This window comes from Phaseolus vulgaris, chromosome 9, assembly GCF_051622355.1.
Source record: "Phaseolus vulgaris cultivar YP4 chromosome 9, ASM5162235v1, whole genome shotgun sequence".
In the NCBI taxonomy this organism is placed as follows: Eukaryota; Viridiplantae; Streptophyta; class Magnoliopsida; order Fabales; family Fabaceae; genus Phaseolus; species Phaseolus vulgaris.
In genome coordinates, this window is record NC_143506.1 from 22,081,228 (window position 1) to 22,101,335 (window position 20,108).

General features: G+C 30.2%; 2 protein-coding genes across 3 annotated transcripts; both read left to right on the forward strand.

The window, feature by feature from the left end:
* Window positions 1-438: 438 nt before the first annotated feature.
* LOC137821680 (2-oxoisovalerate dehydrogenase subunit alpha 2, mitochondrial) lies at window positions 439-6,456 on the forward strand. The gene is made up of 8 exons (XM_068626391.1): window positions 439-818; window positions 4,492-4,629; window positions 4,714-5,054; window positions 5,158-5,257; window positions 5,345-5,456; window positions 5,630-5,769; window positions 5,871-6,056; window positions 6,160-6,456. Exons 1-8 carry the CDS (start codon window positions 588-590, stop codon window positions 6,325-6,327), a joined length of 1,416 nt encoding a protein of 471 aa, XP_068482492.1. The 5' UTR covers window positions 439-587; the 3' UTR covers window positions 6,328-6,456.
* A 3,474-nt stretch (window positions 6,457-9,930) lies between these two features.
* LOC137822878 (serine/threonine-protein kinase CDG1) lies at window positions 9,931-14,048 on the forward strand. 2 transcript variants are annotated; one of them, XM_068627893.2, is made up of 10 exons: window positions 9,931-10,236; window positions 10,433-10,569; window positions 10,721-10,818; window positions 11,049-11,398; window positions 12,189-12,641; window positions 12,721-12,881; window positions 13,083-13,156; window positions 13,260-13,407; window positions 13,534-13,683; window positions 13,822-14,048. In XM_068627893.2, the coding sequence occupies exons 1-10, from the start codon at window positions 10,065-10,067 to the stop codon at window positions 13,912-13,914; spliced, it is 1,836 nt and encodes a 611-aa protein (XP_068483994.1). In that variant the 5' UTR covers window positions 9,931-10,064; the 3' UTR covers window positions 13,915-14,048. The 2 variants fall into 2 exon arrangements, with proteins under 2 accessions (XP_068483994.1, XP_068483995.1); XM_068627894.2 differs by having other exon boundaries at window positions 13,837-14,048.
* Window positions 14,049-20,108: the final 6,060 nt, after the last annotated feature.

Sequence of the window (20,108 nt, forward strand, 5' to 3'; positions counted from 1 at the left end):
TTTGAACTAACTGCAAAATTTAGTTGGTGGGTATAGATATGTTATTTATTACGAAACTTATCCGAATAATCATTGCAACTAAAAAAGGCAACTTTCCACACGTGTCGGTGATATAAGGAATTTATTTCAAAATGAATAAACACTCTTATAAAGTATTAAACGATAGTATAAGAAACAATTTTACATTTTAGAAAGCTAAAAAAGTAAAATATAGTTAAATTATAATAATTTTGTAAAAAAAACGTTTTAAAATTAATTTTAAGCCTACGTAAATATTAGTGTGGTAAAGTCAGAGAAAATTCATATTATTTAACTATATAAAATTTCATTGAATTAAAAAAAAGAAAAAAGGATACTGTATAGGTGAAGATAACACCAATCTAGAATCCTACGTGGTCCCACGACAAGGATAATAACATCTTGAAAGGTTTTATTTATATGAACTTTTTAGATAGCCACCTCAATGCCCATCCCTGACAATCACACTAAGAAAACAAAGCAAAAATGATGAGTGAGTGAGTGGAACTTTGTCATCTTCCTTCTACTTCTAACCCTTTCATCTCGATCTTTCTTCACTCATAACAGCAATGGCATCGTGGTTCTTGCAAAGGTCTAGAATCTTCTTCTCTACTCATCAACACAGCAAGCCATTCTTCTTACTACCATTTCTTAACAACACCTCTTCTTCCTTCTCTAGACCAAGAACACTGCCTCACAAAAACTCACCTACCCTTTTCTCCTTCTCACGTCATGAATCAACCAAAGCTGATGCACAACTGGAACTGGAGCATGATTTCACCCAGGATCACACTAATCAGGTAATTGCTTTCTGTCAACCAAACACTATCAAACTTTGAAGTTGGTATGTCTATTGAGTTATGGAGTCTGTGAGACCTTTGGATCTATGGATAAACTCTTTAGTTTCATTCTTAGTGAAATTTTAAGTTCCTCAAATATTCACCATTTTCTCACTTCACTTCAACTTCTATTTATTTTTGCTTTTAAATTATTCTCTCAAAAATATATATATTTTTTATTTTCTGTAATTTTTTAAAATTAAAAGGGAGAGTTTAAGCTTAATTCAACTCTCTGTAAAAAAAATATAAAACTTTATTTTTAATGACAATAGCAGAAAACTTTCATATTTTAAGAGATCAGATAAGACTAGTTTAAAGGGGATATTTATGATAATTATTATTATAAGTGTAATATAACAAACTTACTGTGCATAGTAGTATGTAATTAACGATTTACGCCCTTAGTTGAAGGATTGTTTTTGCATTAAAAAATTGGTAATGTGTAAGAAAAAATGACAACAAATTTGAAAATAAACATAGTTATAAAATAATCCACTTGAAAAAATAGAACAAAAGGTAAAAGAAGAAGTCATGTTTTTTGAGAGATGAAGAGATGCGTTATAGTCTTTTGTTTCCAAACTTAAAATAGAAAACATGTGAGGTTATCAATAAGATTTATTGTGTGTGAGAATAAAACACAAAAAACGAGGTACTAAATAATATAAAACACAAAAAAAAATAATAAACACAAACAGAAAAAACGAAAAACCAAAAGGGTTCCGTGCTTAAAAAACCTTTCGTTCTTAAAACTTTGTTCGCGATAAGAACGAATTGTGACGAAAGTTCTAAAATTATTATTATTTTTATTTAAAATAAGATTATAATTTAAATATAAAAACATAATTAAAACTGTAAAAAAATAATTATTATAAAATAACATAATTAATTATTTATAATTATAAATATAAATAATAATAAAAAATATATTTTTAAATAAAAAATAAATTTATATAATAATTATATTAATTATAAAAAAATAAAGATATATATAATAATAATATTATTTAATTTATAAATAAATTAATCCAATTAATTTTTAATAATTTTTAAATACAAAAATAAATTTATAAATTTATAATTATATCAATTAAAAAATATAATTTCAATCACATTATTTACATAATTTTTCTCTTATACTCTTTTTGGCATTTTATCATCAAATCATATCAAATGAAAACAATAAATCATCTCAAATGAAAACAATACATAAGATGTTCTTACCAAAAAGGTGAATGGTGTTTAGGACTGTGGATGATGTAATGAAAAATTATTTCATTTGGAATGTACTTTTATTAATAATTTAAAATTTCAATAATTTATGATTCTGGAACAAGGATATAATAAAATATTACCTCTTTATTTACTAATTTAAACTTCTAATAATTAATTCATTACGTATTACTAAATTTCTTTTCTAATATAATTAATTGAACGTGATTTTCGTACAAAATTTCACCAAGATCAATTTATGTAATACGGATTTGAAGTTTTCTTTTGTGCTTATAATTTTGATTTGATTTGAATTCATTCAGACTGTCTCTACATTGTAGTGTTTGGAAGTACATGAATTGACGTGGCTAATTAATGTTTGCTTCACGTCTAGATCACCATTATTATCTTTTTCAACTTTTATTTCACAAACTGTACATTAAAAACACTATTGAACCCATGATGAAGACAGCAGGTTTGCATACACAAAAATAAAATATATTTTCTTTTATTTGATTAGAGCTAAAATAAACAAATACATTTTAAAATTTTATAAATTCAAAACTATTTTTTTTCTTCAACTTAATTTTTTTTTTCTTTCTATCTATCCATTCATAATAATTTGTTTACATTCAATATAACCCTAAACCCACATTCAATATAAATTAAAATATATAATTTAGAAAACAAACATTTTATTTTCTCAACCAAATATTTTCATTTTAAATATATATTTCAGGCAATACTAAAATTTGTCTCTAATGTTAGTGTCACTTTATCATCATATTTTTTACTTTTTTGTTCTTTTATATCTAAAATGGTTAGGAGTAATTTTTTTAAAAATTAATTGTATATTAATGTTAATTTATAAAAAACACGTGTAGTAATTATTAAAGATGAAATGAGTGCTCAATTTTATTATAATACTAAGTCAAATTGAACCCACTTATTTAATTTACAATTTAATATATGAAGGTCAGTTGATCTAGGAACCACTAACAATAGTTTTTATAATTTTTTCATCATAATAATAATTATTTTTAAATATAAAAATTCAAACTTATTTTTTTTAAATATAATACTAATAGGTGGGTTGAGTTGATTTTACTGAAATAAATATATAAAATAATTGAAAGAATAAAATATATTTAAAGAAATAAATATTAGTAAAATATATTTAAATAAGTTAATATTAATTCAAATCAGGTTAACAAATTTCTCCCAAAAAAAGTTTAAAATTGAGTTCATAGAATTTACTTCAATAACTAAAGAACAAACATCTGTCGGTGACGTAGGCTCAATTTTGAAAGTTCTTACAGTGGGTCCTTCTGCACGACCTCTGATTTATTGTACTCCTCTCATTGTCCAAGTAAAAATAAATATAGAACCCCATTAATTTATTAATTTTATCATTCCACTAGCAAATTATTAAAGCACTGCATTATTTCAATCAAAATACAACACGTGATCAAAGTTAAACTTAGATTTATATTTTATTTAAAGTAATTATATGGAAAGATCACATTTACTGTTCAGGTATTATATAAATTTTAAAATTGATATAAATCAATTACAAGAACTATTTAAAATTCACAATTTTAAATTTTACATAAATAAGTAAAAAAGTGAATGCTCCTATTACATTGAAGTACACCTAACTAAATAGATATACCTAACTAAAAATTAGGTTGAATAAACAACCTGTATTGTATACATACCTATCAGCTGGACTTAAAACTTGTCATGTATCACAATAAGATAAAGACGAATTTGGTATGGACGTGCACTTTTAAAACTTTCAATTTTTTTAAAATTGAAAATTAAATCTGAAATGTAAAAAAAAAATATTTTGAAAAAGAAATCTGAAACATAATCTGAAAATATATTTAAAAATAAAATAAAATTCAGAAATATGTTCTGGAAATTAAAATTTAAAATATATTTAAAAAGCATTTTAAAAATATTTTTTTTATCTATATTCTCTTTTAATTTAAGGCTATTTTCATAATTTTTCAGGAGTATTTTCATATTTTACTGAAAAATGGGTTTCATGTTCAAATTAATTAATATTGTGTAGGAAGAATTTGCATATGATAACCCTATAATTTTTGTACTAATATATAAAATAATCCAAAAGGCCTTTTTTCTAGTACCCTACCAAATGTATAATTTTATGGATACAAAGATATTTCAATTTAATTATTAATTATGATTTCGAATAATACGCAAATAAATCATTATCTATAATAATTTCACTTAACTCGAAATAAGATTACCTTAAATAGAACACACCATTTTCTAAAGAAAACAAATATAGATGGTTGTAATACTTATCTAAAGAATATTTGTTTTTAAAATAATAAAGACATAAAAAAAAAGACAATAGTATACAATACTGAATTTTGCCAAATTCTTGGTGTGTCAGGAGATTGATTTTCCTGGAGGGAAAGTTGGATTTACTTCTGAAATGAGATTCATTTCCATGTCTGCTTCCAAAAGGGTGCCGTGTTATCGTGTTCTTGATGACAATGGTGAGCTGGTTAAAGACAGCAACTATGTGCAGGTATCTCAGTTCACCACCATTAGCCATTACTAATCCAATTTGGTTTACATTTTGAATAATGGGTGGACAATGATAACTGAACAGGTTAGCAAGGAAATGGGTGTGAAGATGTATTCTGACATGGTCACTCTTCAAACTATGGACAACATATTCCATGAAGTGCAGAGGCAAGGTAGAATTTCCTTCTACGTCACCCAAATGGGGGAAGAAGCAGTTAACATTGCATCTGCAGCTGCACTTGCTCCCGATGATATCATATTGCCTCAGTACCGAGAACCTGGAGTTCTACTGTGGCGTGGTTTTACACTGCAACAATTTGTTCATCAGTGCTTTGGAAACACTCATGATCTGGGGAAAGGCAGGCAGATGCCTATACATTATGGATCAAACCAGCACAATTACTTCACAATCTCATCCCCCATAGCGTAAGATGCACTCCACAATATGTTTAAATAATTGAAATTGATTAAATTGTTCATTGGTGACATGATCTCTGAACAAGTTGATATTGTTTGGCAAGAAATCCAGAACTCAACTTCCTCAAGCTGTGGGAGCTGCTTATTCTCTTAAAATGGATGGCAAGAGTGCATGTGCAGTCACTTATTGTGGGGATGGTGGGACCAGTGAGGTTAGTGGTGATGAACCATGGTAACTAGTACCAAAATGGAACACCACCATGTTTATTGCTATTAACTGACTGCATCATTAATTGCAGGGAGATTTTCATGCTGGCATGAATTTTGCAGCAGTGATGGACGCCCCTGTTATTTTTATCTGTCGAAACAATGGGTGGGCCATCAGTACACCAGTAGAAGAACAATTTCGAAGTAAAATTAATTAAATTCATTATATAAATTAAAACATTAAACTTTTCATTTTCTTCCTTCCTATAAGTATTTATTGTGTATCCAAGTATGCTGTTTTTACTTGATCAAATGTTTCAAGTTCAAGTATTTGATTTATTTCAGATGGAAAAAAATGTTTTTCCCTGTTTGGTTAGGTGATGGAGTTGTAGTGAAAGGTAAAGCTTATGGCATCTGGGGTATCAGAGTAGATGGAAATGATGCTCTTGCAGTTTATAGTGCAGTCCACACTGCTAGAGAAATCGCTATAAGAGAAAAAAGGCCTGTTTTAATTGAGGTATTAAGCTCCCTTCAAGCTTAAGATAATCATTGTTTGATACCATAACACAACCTTTTTTATTGTCCACCAATCTTATGATAATGGTATATAACTTTCAGGCTCTCACTTATAGAGTAGGACATCACTCTACATCTGATGATTCAACTAAGTACCGGGCAATTGATGAGATTGAATATTGGAAGATGAGAAGGAATCCTGTGAGTAGATTCAAGAGATGGGTGGAAAAGAATGGTTGGTGGAGTGACAAGGAAGAATTGGAGCTTAGAAGCAGTATTAGGAAGCAGGTTATTAGTTTAATTTTGCATATTGAAATTTAGTCCCATTTGCACTCTCCAACTTTTTCTCACATTTTTGTTTTGTTTTGGGATTTATGCTACTATTGTACAGCTATTACATGCGATTGAGGTGGCAGAGAAAGCACAAAAACCTCCACTTGAGGACATGTTTAATGATGTCTATGACAAACTGCCACCAAACCTTGAGGAGCAAGAGAGATTACTTAGGAAATCGATCAAGAAGCATCCCAAAGACTACCCTTCTGATGTTCCTTTGTAGATACGGCCAATTCAAACAAGGAATTGTATTCTAAATCTTACTGTCAAAATGTAAAATAAAGACTCCATTACATCTTTTCAAACACCTGTCAAATATACTTTTAAGTCAAATATAATTTTAAGTTTAATATATGAAATTTTCAATATAAGTTTTCAACTCAATAAAAAAAAATGAACATAACATTATCGTTGAAGATAAACTTACGATTCATAAGGAGGTAAACTTACGTTGTAAACGGACATGAGTCATTATGTCATTGTAGATAAGCATTAAGAATCAAAATCCCTAGTGTGAGATATAGAGGTAATACTATCTTAAAATCAGTAAATCTAGTGGAGGAAGTTGGATGTTGATGCTATACAAATTCCATATACTTCTTAGTTATATATAAGAAAAAGAAGATTTCTTGGGCTATTTATTTGTTCATCCATTGATGATCTAGTTTTCATTAATTATTGTCTAAAATTAAAGTATAAAAATATAAGAAAATAGTAAAGAATGGTAAGAAAGTTATAGTAAATAAAATAAAATAATATTTTCGTTCTAATATTATAATATTCATTTATTTAAAAAACAAAATAAGTTTAAACTTATAATGAGTGACTCAAAATCATAAAAAATAATGAAAACAAAATAATAATTTAGGATGTTGGTTATATTTTTAAGCAAATCATATTCTAATAAAAACATCATTCGTATTAAGATGCTAAGAAAAAAAAGGTAAGCATGTGAAACAAGCTAAAATATTTTAGATTATCATCCAATAAAAAAGTACTATATGAAATAAAACTGTTAAATTTCATAATAATTCTTTTTTAAATCTTAAATTGATGATTCTTTTAATAAAAATACAAAAAAAAAATATATTAACAAAAATACAAATTAAACTTTAAAAACAATTATAAGTGGGTGGGTGCAAATCTCAACTTGTAAAATAAGGTTGAGTTAGACTTAAAGTCTATTTTTTTAATATGGTATAAAGTCATTTATAGTCTACCATAACAAGGTTTGTGATGCTTATCAGGTCACGCGCTATCGATCACCTATAAATATATAACATACACACGAGTTGAAAGATCCCGGCGAGAGAGAATTGTGTTGAAGATCTCATATCAACTATAAGAATATTTCATAGTACATAAGTGAGGGTAAACTTCACCTTATAAGCTAATTTTGTAAGGTTAAATTAGATTTAAATTTTATTTTTTACACTTTTCTTATATAGTTCATGTTGGTTATAGAATTAAAAATGCAATTATTATTATTATTATTATGTTTAATAGTGTTTTTAGTGCTTTTATTTGTCCATTTTTTTCAATTCAATTTTAAAGATATTAATTTGATTTCAATTTTATTTAGAAATAGTTAATGCAGTCCATTTTCTTAATGTCATTACATTGGCTAACGAGTAAGAGAATGTGTCATGATAATGATTTAACATTGTTTATTGAGGTATTAATTAGACATTTGACAATGCTTTTTTAATTGAACATTAATTACACATTGAAAGTAGATTGTGAGGGGCAAACAATGGGTGAAGTTGGTTGCTGAGATTTGGAGTCGTGATTTTGGGAGAATACAATGGTGGTCGTTGCTTGAAGTTTGAGATTGTGTTTTAATCGTGTGGATTGGTGGAGTTCACTAGTTCTACCTTTACTTCATAAAGTCAGTGACATTTCGTAATTAACTGAGTAATGTTGTGGTGTTTGTTTAGTGTTTAACGATGTGATTAAAATCTTGTGTGGGTAGATTTTTGTTTGTTTTGAGATGTAGTTTATGATTTGTGCATTTTGTGACATAATTAGGATTGTGGTCCACACATAAATGTTTTTTGGTTAGTGTCTCACTATTTGTGTTGTTAGTGTATGTGTCATTGGTTTTGTTTCTAATATTTGTAGTTTATTTGAACATTTTCATATTTGATAAGGTTATTTAGTTATTGTTGGCAATTTAAGATAGATTTTTTTGAAGTTGTGGTCTACCATGGAAAAGTTTGTAATATGAACATAATGAAAGATGATGGTGAGACATCTACATGTTCTTGTGATCGAGATAAATGGATTTATTTTGAAACATTAGGGATTCTTAAAGAAATGGAGTATGTTTCAGCAATGAATTTGTGATATCTATTGATGGAGATGTGTCACAATATAGGTTGCAGTTGTTGGTTAATGACAAAGTGCAATAAATATCATATGCTGAGATTGGGAATGAGCCTTTGCAAGGTCATATAATGAAGAAGATGTTAATGAGCCTATGGATTCAGATTACATTATTTTATTAGAGAACTATATGGCATTAGAAATTAGTAATGGGTAAGAACCAGTGAATTTAGCTAAGGTGGGTTTAGGTGATGTGGATTTAGATAATGTGGGGTGAGTTTAGGAGATGATGGTGTAGTTAATGTGTGTTTAATTGGTGATGATTTAGGTGATTTCCAAATGAGTGATGAGACTTTAGCTGGTGAGACCGGTGTGTTGATGAGACTAGACAAGGGTCTTTGGTGGAGATGATGAGGTTGAACAATGTTTTACTAAAAATCCGAATGAGAAAAGGAAAGCGAACCAAATAAGAGTGTTAAGATTTATGAAGATTTTCCTTAGACAGGGGATCCTAATAACTTATCAAATTATGATCCACTTGAGAATCCTATATTGTATGTGAATAACTTTATGATGAAGATACAAAATTAACAAAGAATTATAAGTGGTGTGTAAATTGCCGAGTTGCTTGATAGAGAATTGAATGACGTGAAAAGTGATTACAAAAGAAAAAGGAGAAAGGGTGGGAGAATCCCTAAAGCAAATGTTAAAAATTATGAACTATTGTAAAGATGATCTAAAATATTTGGGATTCTTAAAAAGATAACTAATTTCATTAATATATTTGAAACTAAAATTTATTATCATTTGCCATGTTACCTTGACTTTTTTAAAAATAAAATTAGAACTAAATTCAACTTTAAAAATAATGAGATTAAAGTGAAAAAAAAATATTATTGAAATAGGTAAAACTATAATAACTTTTTATTGGATAAATAGTAGATTTTTTATAATAAACCCACGTAATAATTATTAAATATTAAATACATTTTCAATTAACTCAACTGCTAACAAAATTGAAATAAAATTAATAAAATTAAAGTTTTTATATTAAGGCTATAACTTTCTTATTATATTAAAATAAAATATAAGAATACTTGTTTTACTTTTTTTTTATTTGTTTAATACCCGTTTATGTTCGTTGGTTTTCTATAAATGAATGCTGATTGTATCAACTAAGAAGAGGACAGGAATAGGGATTAGTATAAAGCTGAGAAATTAGATATTCAAATAGTTTACAAGTGAAGAAAGTGGAGAATCTAGAATCTTGTAAAGCATGTCCAAGCAAACAGTAAACACATTCTGTTTTCAAGTTCCTCGTACTCTTCCCCATGTTGGCACTGTCCAAGGCGGCATAGTATCATTATATTCATCTCTCTCTCCGAATATGCTCAAGCATATTATCTTGGTATTGTCTCAACCTTCACAGTGAGAGAAAGATTACTGGTGCTGCTATTTTGGACAGACAAGGCTTGAGAATGCTTCTGTCTTGATTAATTGGACGATAGTTTCTTCAATTCCACTTATCATGTTATTAAGTATGTGTTTTTCTGCATCACCACATTTCGTGTCAAACTTCAAGGTTCAACATCAATCATCACAGTGCTGCTTAGGGAATAGAATAATAGTTTGAGTATGGATAGCCCTCCTATTCCATCTTACGTCGTGGTTGCATGTGATGCCACAAGGGACCGCACTGAACACGAGATCAAACTCGTTGTTGATCATGTTCGGTCCAGTGGTGTCTTTCTCTCAAATGGTGACAAGCTGCTTGTGCTTTGTGTATTGCACAAAGTCTCTCACCCTAGTAAGTGTTAAGATTGCATATTTTTCAATCAGTTTGAGAAAGAGAATGGATCTACTAATGTGTTGAAGATATTATCTCGTTTTATTTCTTCATTCATTTGTTGATCTGCATCAGTTTGTGTGTATATATAGATTGTTCCTTCAATGTGCTGATTACTCATTGCATGACTATTGTGTTCCTCCTTTTGGATTAATAGTGGGGTACCAGACGTTAGCATGTCCCGAGTCTTTTGCTGGAACCAACTTTCGTACAATGGAGGAAGAAGTCAAAAAGAAAGTTGATACATATGCTAGTGAGCTTTTATCAAGTTATGAAGATTTTCAAAGTGAAGGGGTACATTATTAAATGTTCTACACTGAGCTTCCAAAGTACTCTTAACAAATGCATGCTTGTAATTAGTAGCATAACTATACGCAATTGGAACAATGTTTCCAATATTGTTTTCTAGATTGAAGTATATAATAACTACACAATTCATGTGCAGGCTACAATTGAAGTTAAAGTCACCGCAGGATTTCCAATTAAACAGGTTGTTTTACAGGAGATTACAAACTACAATGCATCTTGGATAATACTTGACAGGTATTATTATTCTTTGCTCGTGAATAACCGTTATCCTGCATTTGACAGATTAATGATTTCCATCAGTTAATGGGGATATTAACAAATAAAATTGTCCTATCCTAATGTGGCAATAGGAATATCTAGTAGAGCATAGGTTTACATTTGAAACTTAAAAAAAGATCAGTTTACTTAGTTTCCTGCTTATTTTCCTCTGATGACTGTCAACTTTATTGGGTAAATTCGAACAGACATCTTCGGCGCGACCTGAGATACCACCTTAACAAGTTGCCATGTAAGGTTGCATTGCTTAAAGATGACTTGTCTCTGGAGATTTTGAAATCTCATTATACACAAGACACAAAGGTCACAGCAACAAAATTTGTATTTTCTTTATCAAAGTTTGTGTCGCTATCAGATTGTCATAGCATTGAAGACATTGAGCACTCTATTGTCTCTTACAAAAGCTATCCCCATTCTATAGTTTCTTCTGATACCAGTGGTACGATTAGGAGCTTTACGAAGCATTCAAGTGGTAACAGGTCGCGCGATTACAATTTCGTATCAGAATTTGGATCCTCTTCTAAGCAAGAAAGATCAGGTGATCAGGAAGCCTGTTTAATTTTTTCAAGCCTGCCTTACAAGTTTTAGGAATTATGCATGCAATCGTTTCTTGTAGTGGTATGGAATCATAGTGTTTGAAAATGAGCATTTTTCACTGGCTCTCAAGAAAATTGATCATCATAAAATTCTTTCTGAAAGTCTTTTTTACACTCCTTGTTGAATATTTTAATATGCTGTTTGGTTGCTTGGGATGGTGTGGAATGGAACGACATGAAGTGATATATATGACACGGGGTGAATCTTGCTGAGAAGTGGATAGAAAGATGAATAATAAATTAATAGCATGTCATACTCCTAAATTGGGGAAAGAAAACTACAACTGTTTGAAATTTAGATTGTTTCAGCTATATATCAGATTAAATGTCAATGCAGTTTATGATTTCCTGTAGTAATTAGTCGTGGACTAATCCTTCTTATTTTTGTAGCTTAAGTATGATTACTTTTTGTTTTGTTCAATAGAAACTTATAATTTGTGTATTTTTATGTTTAGTAACCATGTTACAATTGGTACAGAGTATTTCTCCAATTTGTTAATCTAGAAGATTTGAACCTAAAACCTTATCTATCAAGACAGATTCCAATACCAAATGAACCAACTTGTTGGTTTGTTTTAAGTTCGTTGTACCATTTTAAATCTCGTGTAAAAGTTGAATATAGAAGAGATCGGTGTTTTTGCTGGTTAAATTATTTTTTTCCTACCGCATTTATGGTCTATGATGTTTCAAGTTAGTTCTTTGAAATAAATAGGAGTTTTAACTGTGATGCAGACATAAGCACTAAAGGAGAATATAGGTATCTCACTAGTTCTCAGATTGACCAAAAGCAAAACCAAAGTGGCTTTCTGCCAAAACATTCAGATGCACCGCTTCTTTGTACTGGCTGTGGGACAAGAACAGAGTTATCTATCAAAGAGTCAATGAAGTTTAGCTACTCTGACGTACAACTTGCAACAAATGATTTTTCAAAGGATAACTTATTAGGTGAAGGTGGCTATGGTCACGTATACAAGGGCGTGCTTAAAGATGGACAGCAAATTGCGGCAAAGGTAAGGAAAGAAGAAAGTTCACAAGGATTTTCTGAATTTCATTCTGAGGTGTACGTCTTAAGTTTTGCTCGACACAAGAATATAGTGATGCTGTTGGGTTATTGTTGCAAAGAAAAGAAAAACATCCTCATTTATGAATATATTTGCAACAAGTCTCTCCATTGGCATTTATTTGGTAAGTTTGTATCTTACTCTGAGTCTCAAAAATATATTCTATACCCTGAGGTTTAATTTTTATGAGAACATTTTTGTAGAAAATGATGCAGCAGTTCTTGAGTGGCACCAGAGGTATGCTATTGCCATTGGAATTGCAAAGGGATTGCGTTTTCTACATGAGGAATGCCGTGGTGGTCCTATTATTCATCGGGACATGCGACCAAGCAATATACTTCTCACCCACGATATTGTTCCCATGGTAAGGCACCATATAAGGGAAGGTTCATGGATAGTGTATAAAAAGTTTTGGTTTCACAACATCCACATAACTCAGTAATTCCATATTTTATCATTTCTATAAGAGGCTTCCTTTTGGTATTCACATTAAAGTGGCATGTTGACTGAAAATGCTTTGATGGCATGAGCTTTCAATTAAGTGGTGTGTTGACTATAAATGCAGCTAGGTGACTTTGGGCTTGCTAAATGGAAGACTGGTAATGAAAGTCCTCAAACAATGATAATGGGCACATTAGGGTGAGAATTTGTTCAAGTTTTTGTTTACTATAACTTCCTTGACCATATGCTTCTGAATTCAAAACATAAAAAATAAAAGAAAGAATGCTTTTTGTGATTGTAGATACCTTGCTCCTGAGTATGCTGAGGATGGTATTGTTTCTGAGGGAACAGATGTGTATTCTTATGGCATTATCCTGTTACAATTGATATCGGGACGCCAGGTTGGGAATTCCAACAATCCAGAACAACAACAATCTCTCCGACAATGGGTATCTTTGATTGTTTACGTCTTTAGATATATTCAAAACCATTGAAAGAAACTTTACATGTTTGCAGTATCAATATCAACATCAATCACTGACCTTGATAAATAATATTACGTGTGGAAACATTAGGCTGAGCCAATGATAGAGAAGTTGGCCTTACATGAACTGATTGACACTCGTCTAGGGGAATCTTATGACACGTATGAACTCTACCTCATTGCTAAAGCAGCATACTTCTGTGTGCAAAGGAAGCCTGAGATGCGTCCATCAATGGGAGAGGTACTTAATTCAACCTCGTTATTACTTTCACCAACTTTTTTGTTTTTATTTACAACATCAACATCTAACATTAATGTTCATAAGAGAGGAGGATCTGCACACTCTTTCAAATATATTGCAAATTACAATAAATATCAGCTTGTTCTTCATCAGGTTGTGCGACTTCTTGAGGGAGAAAGTAGCCACTTCCACTCCTTGGAAGAACAATTTGTACCTAATTTTAACGGCTAAGCTCATCTGCATACTGTGTTTGTAGTCACTTTATTCTCTTTTTCTTTTTGTGTACTTTGCAGAAACTTTGGTTTGGTTTCTCCCATTTTTTTGTGCTTCGGAGATATTTAATGCGCCAGTTTAATGTCTTTTATGTTATTGGTGGTGTGTTTAATTCGTCTCATTTACCTTACAACTCATTTTATTAATTTTATAATCAATACTTTAATTCAATAACTTATTAATTTAATATTTTATTATTATTTAAGATAACAATTTTTCCATAATAATAATAATAAAAAAAAAGAACCATTTTTAACTGATGTCATCCATTATTTTGAGAGATAGAAAGAAGGTATCCCACTTCTTATATGATCTAATATTATATAAAAAATTATATTTTCAAATTTTATACTGAATAAATACTCACTTCACAGTTTTATTTTAATAATGTATATCAAGAATTTAATTTAAAAAAATAGAAAAATATAATTAAAATTTTATTATAACTGTTTATCAAATTGTTGTTTTCTTATAATGGGTTGTGAAATTATCAATGCTCTTATTATATATACCAAGAGAGCTTTCTTTACTCCATGGATTGGTCACTTGAAAAACATAAGTGCATAGGATACTAACCTCTAGACAGCACATTTTAGAGAGACAAGATACTTTGACCTCTGCACTACACATATAAAGAGACAAAACATTTTGATTGTGATTATATTTCATATCAAATATTTCGTTCTCATTCGATTCTTGACCCAAGTTTGTAAGAAAATGTTGTAATCTCACAAGGGAAGAGAAACTTTTGGTAGAGTGGTTAAAACAAAAACGTTTATTGATTAATTATCTGATTAGAAATGAAGATGAGGTTCTATATAAGTCAAATGACAGAGAAACAAAAACTAGTTATTATTTGGTTCGTTCAGTCACTTTGGCAGGAAGATGAGAATGAAATTGTAATTATTAATAATATTATTATAATTTTTATGGAGATAAATATGAGCTCTAAGGAGAGTTGGAATGGGAGAAGTTGTAGGATTTGGAAGAGTGTTGGCATAGTGGAAGGAGAAGTGTGAAAATTGACTAGATCAAAAGTTACAAACATTTGGGAATAATTTGTGGATTCCATTATCAACATTGATGCAATTGCTTTCACGGAACATCGTCTATTAGGATTGGTGGAGGGAGATGGTACTGTAGAAAGTTGAATCAACTACCCCCAAACACCAAACCCAATTATGATTCTTGTGATGGACAGCTTCTTCCTGGAACTCAATATTTGGGTTTGATTCTTGTGATGGAGACCTTCTTCCTCCAACTCCATAATTTCAATGAAAGTGAATTTGAGAGAGGATTTGAGCGCAGTCGATGTGACGAGAGTATTTGTATAATACTAGTGCAAATACCACTTTTTACAACTCACATGTTAGGTTGATTAAATAAGAATTGGTATAAATAAAAATACAATGATGTTTTTAAAAAAATATATTTGACACATATTACATCGGTTATCGGTTGGACTATCTAACCGGTGTAATATGTCCTGTTTAGAGAATTTTTTTAAGAATTTTATCTTTGGGATTATATATAACATTTGTGGGATAGATGAACTAGTGTTATATGTTATTCTCAGATTAAAAAAATGAGAAGTTTTAAAAATGATATATAACACCAATTTCTCTATCCAACCGGTGTTATATGTCATTCTTAGAGTAAAAAAAGGTTTAAGTTAATAAAAAGATATATTACACTAGTTATTATTCATAATCGGTGTCATATATGTTTTTACCCTATTTTCTTGGTTCGCTCCCTTACTCTCTATTTGTGTTATTCTAAGTTTTCTTGCTCAAGAGTTCATTTTGCTTCTTCCAGTCGCTACCTCCTCTGCTCCCCCCACTACTTCTCTCTTATTTCATTCTCTTCGTCGTGAGAGCATCCACACTGAACATAATTCTTCCATTCACGCTTCTATGTTATTTTGTTGCCACTTTTGTCGTCGCTCTTGTCGTCTTTGTCGTCGCCACAACTCCGTTAATGTTCACGCTCTAGGTTAGTCTTTTATTTTTAAATATTTTAATTTTAATTTTAATTATTATTTGGTTTACAATTATTTATATAGATAATTAGTTTTATTATATTGTATTTGGAATATATTGTATTATGTTTTAAATTGGATAATTGTGATATGTTGAACGTCTTGGTATTGGGTCCGGGGGTGATCGACCCTCGACAATGTGTATTGTGTATTATGTTTGAAATATAATGTATTATATTTTAATTTTTAAATTGTTCTTTTAATTTTTATATGTTGAACTCTTGGGTATTGAGTTTAGGTTTTAGGGTTTAATATGTGACTCTAGAGCCCATATTTTTAAATATTTTATTCGGATTTTGGTACATATCAGAACAATTTTTATAACCGATGTTGACATTTTACATCGTTGAGATCTACATTAGTGATGAAACGAGTTTTATATGTCTCCTAGAACCGGTGTTATTATATACGTTTTCTGCACTAGTGTAAGAGTAGGTAAGCTAAGTTTTTTCTTTTTTAAATCTCATTTTCGCACCTTATTTTCACACCACCATTTTTGGACCTTATGTAAAAAAAAATTGTGTTGTGTTGTGTTGAAGTCAAACTCTATAAACTGAAAATATAACGTTGTTGAGAAACATACCCATTTGCACAATTTGGTATGATTTTTCTTTAAACAAACTAGATTATACACCTCATTTTTTTAAACACATACTGAATTGGTCCATTCGGTATACAAAATTGGATCCAATATTGTATATCTAATAACACAATTTGGTATGTAAATTTACAACACATACCAGATTGATCCATTCGGTTTACAATACTAGATTCAGTTTTGTATGTCGAATGGACCAATCCAGTATGTGCTTCAAAAAGTGAGGTGTATGTAATAACAAAATGAAAATAAAAAAGAAAACGGAAACCATTAACTCACCTTCACCTCCAACCACCAAGAACCACCCACAAACACCATTGAATCAGAACCTTCAAAGAACAACTCTCCACTTAAACAAAACCCTAAGATATATTGTCAAGGGTATGTTTGACATTTCAACATTTTATGGAGATAAAGGAAGAAACCATTGAGGTGTAGGGAGAATTTGCCAAAAATAAATAGGCAACTTCTTCCTTCACCTCCATGTTTTCTTATGTACCTCCATGGGAGTTGTGAAATTATCATCTGACCCTTAATAAAAAAAACCTGCAACACCTGACCGTCTCTTCCCTTCTCCGCTTTCTCCATGCACAAAAAGTCCCACCATCCAAAACTCAGTCGCGGCGGTGGCGAGCAAGATTGACAGACAAGTGAAGGTGAGGGAAAGTGTCGTGGTGGTTGTTGAAGATGATCAAGGAGGTTGTAGAAGACTGCGTGCGAAGGTCACTTCCTAAAGACCCAAAGCGCATTCACTTGAAGTCACTTAAAACTCAACTTTGGAATTCTAAATACATTTTGAACTCTAGAATTTAGAATACAAAATGTATTACAAATTCTAAAGTTTGAAATAGAATTCGAAAATACCTTCCAAACTTTAGAATTCGAGATAGAAAATTGTATTCCAAAAATTCTAGAGTTTGAAATGTATATTTTGGGTTCGAAAACACCTTTAGAACTCTAGAATTCAAAAAATACCTTTTTGAACTCTAGAATTCAGAATACACAAAATTGTAATCCAAATTATTTTTTGGATTTGAAAATATCTTTCAAACTCTAGAATTTGAAAGATCTACAAATTATATAAATCGAAAATAAAAAATAAACCCTGCATATTTTACCAAAGGTAGTTTTTAAAATAAAAGATTTATGGAGGTGTGAGAAAAATTATGGAGGTAGAAAAAGAAATTGACAAATAAACATTGCTATGACTTTTGCCTATATAAACCCAACTTTCTCATTACCCACTATAGTGTGTTTGGAAACAAATTTGATCAATGAACAAAAAGTTTATACTCTTCAATACATAATGTATGAGTAATTAAGATAAGTATTGAATAAGTGTAAGGCGAGTTTATATGAGTTCAATTGATATTCAAATAGGCATAATTTGCATCAAATAAACTGTGACTAAAAAATCCAAAAAGTTGAGTAAGTAGGCACCGTGCTATCGTGCCAAATTAGTTCTCTTGAAGACAATTTTGACCCCACCTTATATTATTTAAGATTATTTTTTACGGAATCTTATTTAAGAATTAATAATACTTTGCTTTTGGCATGATATTTAAACCAGTTTGTAATTGATTTTACTACTTAGTTATAAGCTGGACTCATGACCGAATAAAAAAGTTTTTTCATATGAAATTGAAGGTAACTTATTTGACTAAGTTTGTTTAATTAAAAGAAAAGTACTTGCTTACGGTAATTTATAATTGACAGCTTCTTATTTTTAAACATATTATTAAAATAAATTCATTTTTTTATTTTTTGTTTTATTTGTATCATTTACATCAGATCTTAAATCGATTTCCTTTTACCTTTAAAAAATATATCTTCCTGCGTTGTTATCTCATGCTCAAAGCCTAATAATTGATGTTAGTGCCAACCAAAGCCATTACTAACTTCTAGCAAATTTTATTTTTTATTTGCATGGAAGAATCTTTCAATTTATTTTTAATTTGCATTAAGAATAATATACATAAGGAATAATAGGATACTAATTTATTTTATAGGTTAATAATTAGGACGCAACTGATTAGAATGAAAATGGTGTCACAGTCATTCCAAAAGGCATGTGCACGTAAGCGAGACTGATGAACAACATCCTTAAAAAAAAAGGGAACATGAGTGAACACAAGTTGGGCATAAATAGAAGAGGAATCGTTAGTCTTCTGTCTTGATCCAAGATTGTGAAGATAGCGACACACACTTCTGGTTTATTCTTGAACCATTGGAAGTCTCTCTTTTCCTCCTTCTCCCCTCATCTCTACCCTTGAAAACGACATCACCATCTTCCCTTCCCCAGAGAAAACAAAAACCTAAACCCCAAATTTCTCGTTTACCTTGATCAATTATTCCATAAAAAACAATAGCAGTTCATTACAAATCTAGATATTGATTCATAATATTTCTTGTTTCACTCTTGTGTAAGTATTCACCATGGAACTAAGAATGACAAATAATTGTGTCCATCTTGAATCATTAATCTAATGCAAAAAACTAATATGGCAGAGTTCATACTAAAAATTAAAAGTAATACCATAACAGTTCAAAAATCTTTTATAACCAAAAATATGTAATAAGTTTATCATCTTTTATAAAAAGGTATTGAGTTCTTTTCAAGGGAAACTGTTAAACTGGTCATCAATGAACTATGAATACCAAAACATAGCCATTACTTCCAATTCAAAAATTTAATACATTATGTTTATCATTTTTTTTTCTTGTATGCCTCATTATAAGAAAATTGTATGTAAGAAGATGAAAAGAAGAAATAAGATGTTTTTATTCTTTTGTGTATTTACATCACTTCATGTACAAGAAATATATACAGTGTACATAGACTTTCTTTCTCCAAATTACAATCTAATTAGGTAGGGATCCACTAATCATGTGATTCTATCATTATTAAATATTAATTGCATATAATTGGGTACAAATATCGTACAATGCAACAATACCCAGATACTGATATTCGAGTTGTTTGACAACCTCCTCAGTCTGAGTTGCAATAAGCTGTCAATGTCAAATTGTTCTCGGATGGCAATATCAATCTTGTCCCGGTGATCCTTTGATGTACTTTAGGAATCGAATTGCGACATCCAATTAGGTTTCCGTGGAGCCTATATATATTGACTTAGGGTCCGAACCGAAAATGTTATGTCAGGCCGAGTAACCGTGATATATATATATATATATATATATATATATATATAAGTCGTCCCACGAGTCGCCTGTATTTGACTGGATCCTTTAATAACTCTCCATCGTCTGGTGTGATTTTTAGGTATTGTTCCATTGGAAATTTGTCTGGACAAGCACATTTGAGTCCTCTATCCTGCAAAATATTAAACGCATATTTTCTTTGTGACATGTAAATACCAGCTTTGGAACGGGAAAATTCAATCCCTAAAAAATATTGTAAGTCTCCAAGATCTTTAATGCAAAATTGTTGTAATAGACCGTATTTAACACGCTGAATTTCTGTCAAATAATTTCCTATCAAAAGAATATCATCCA

Bases quoted from the DNA above. Each gene is read 5' to 3' on its own strand.
- LOC137822878 (XM_068627893.2), top strand. From the start codon at position 10,065: ATGGATAGCCCTCCTATTCCATCTTACGTCGTGGTTGCATGTGATGCC. The intron at 10,237-10,432 runs GTAAGTGTTAAG...TTGGATTAATAG, and splicing joins GCACAAAGTCTCTCACCCTA to TGGGGTACCAGACGTTAGCA. The intron at 12,882-13,082 runs GTAAGGCACCAT...CTATAAATGCAG, and splicing joins CCCACGATATTGTTCCCATG to CTAGGTGACTTTGGGCTTGC.
- LOC137821680 (XM_068626391.1), top strand. From the start codon at position 588: ATGGCATCGTGGTTCTTGCAAAGGTCTAGAATCTTCTTCTCTACTCAT. The intron at 5,055-5,157 runs GTAAGATGCACT...CAAGAAATCCAG, and splicing joins ACAATCTCATCCCCCATAGC to AACTCAACTTCCTCAAGCTG. The intron at 5,770-5,870 runs GTATTAAGCTCC...TATAACTTTCAG, and splicing joins AAAGGCCTGTTTTAATTGAG to GCTCTCACTTATAGAGTAGG.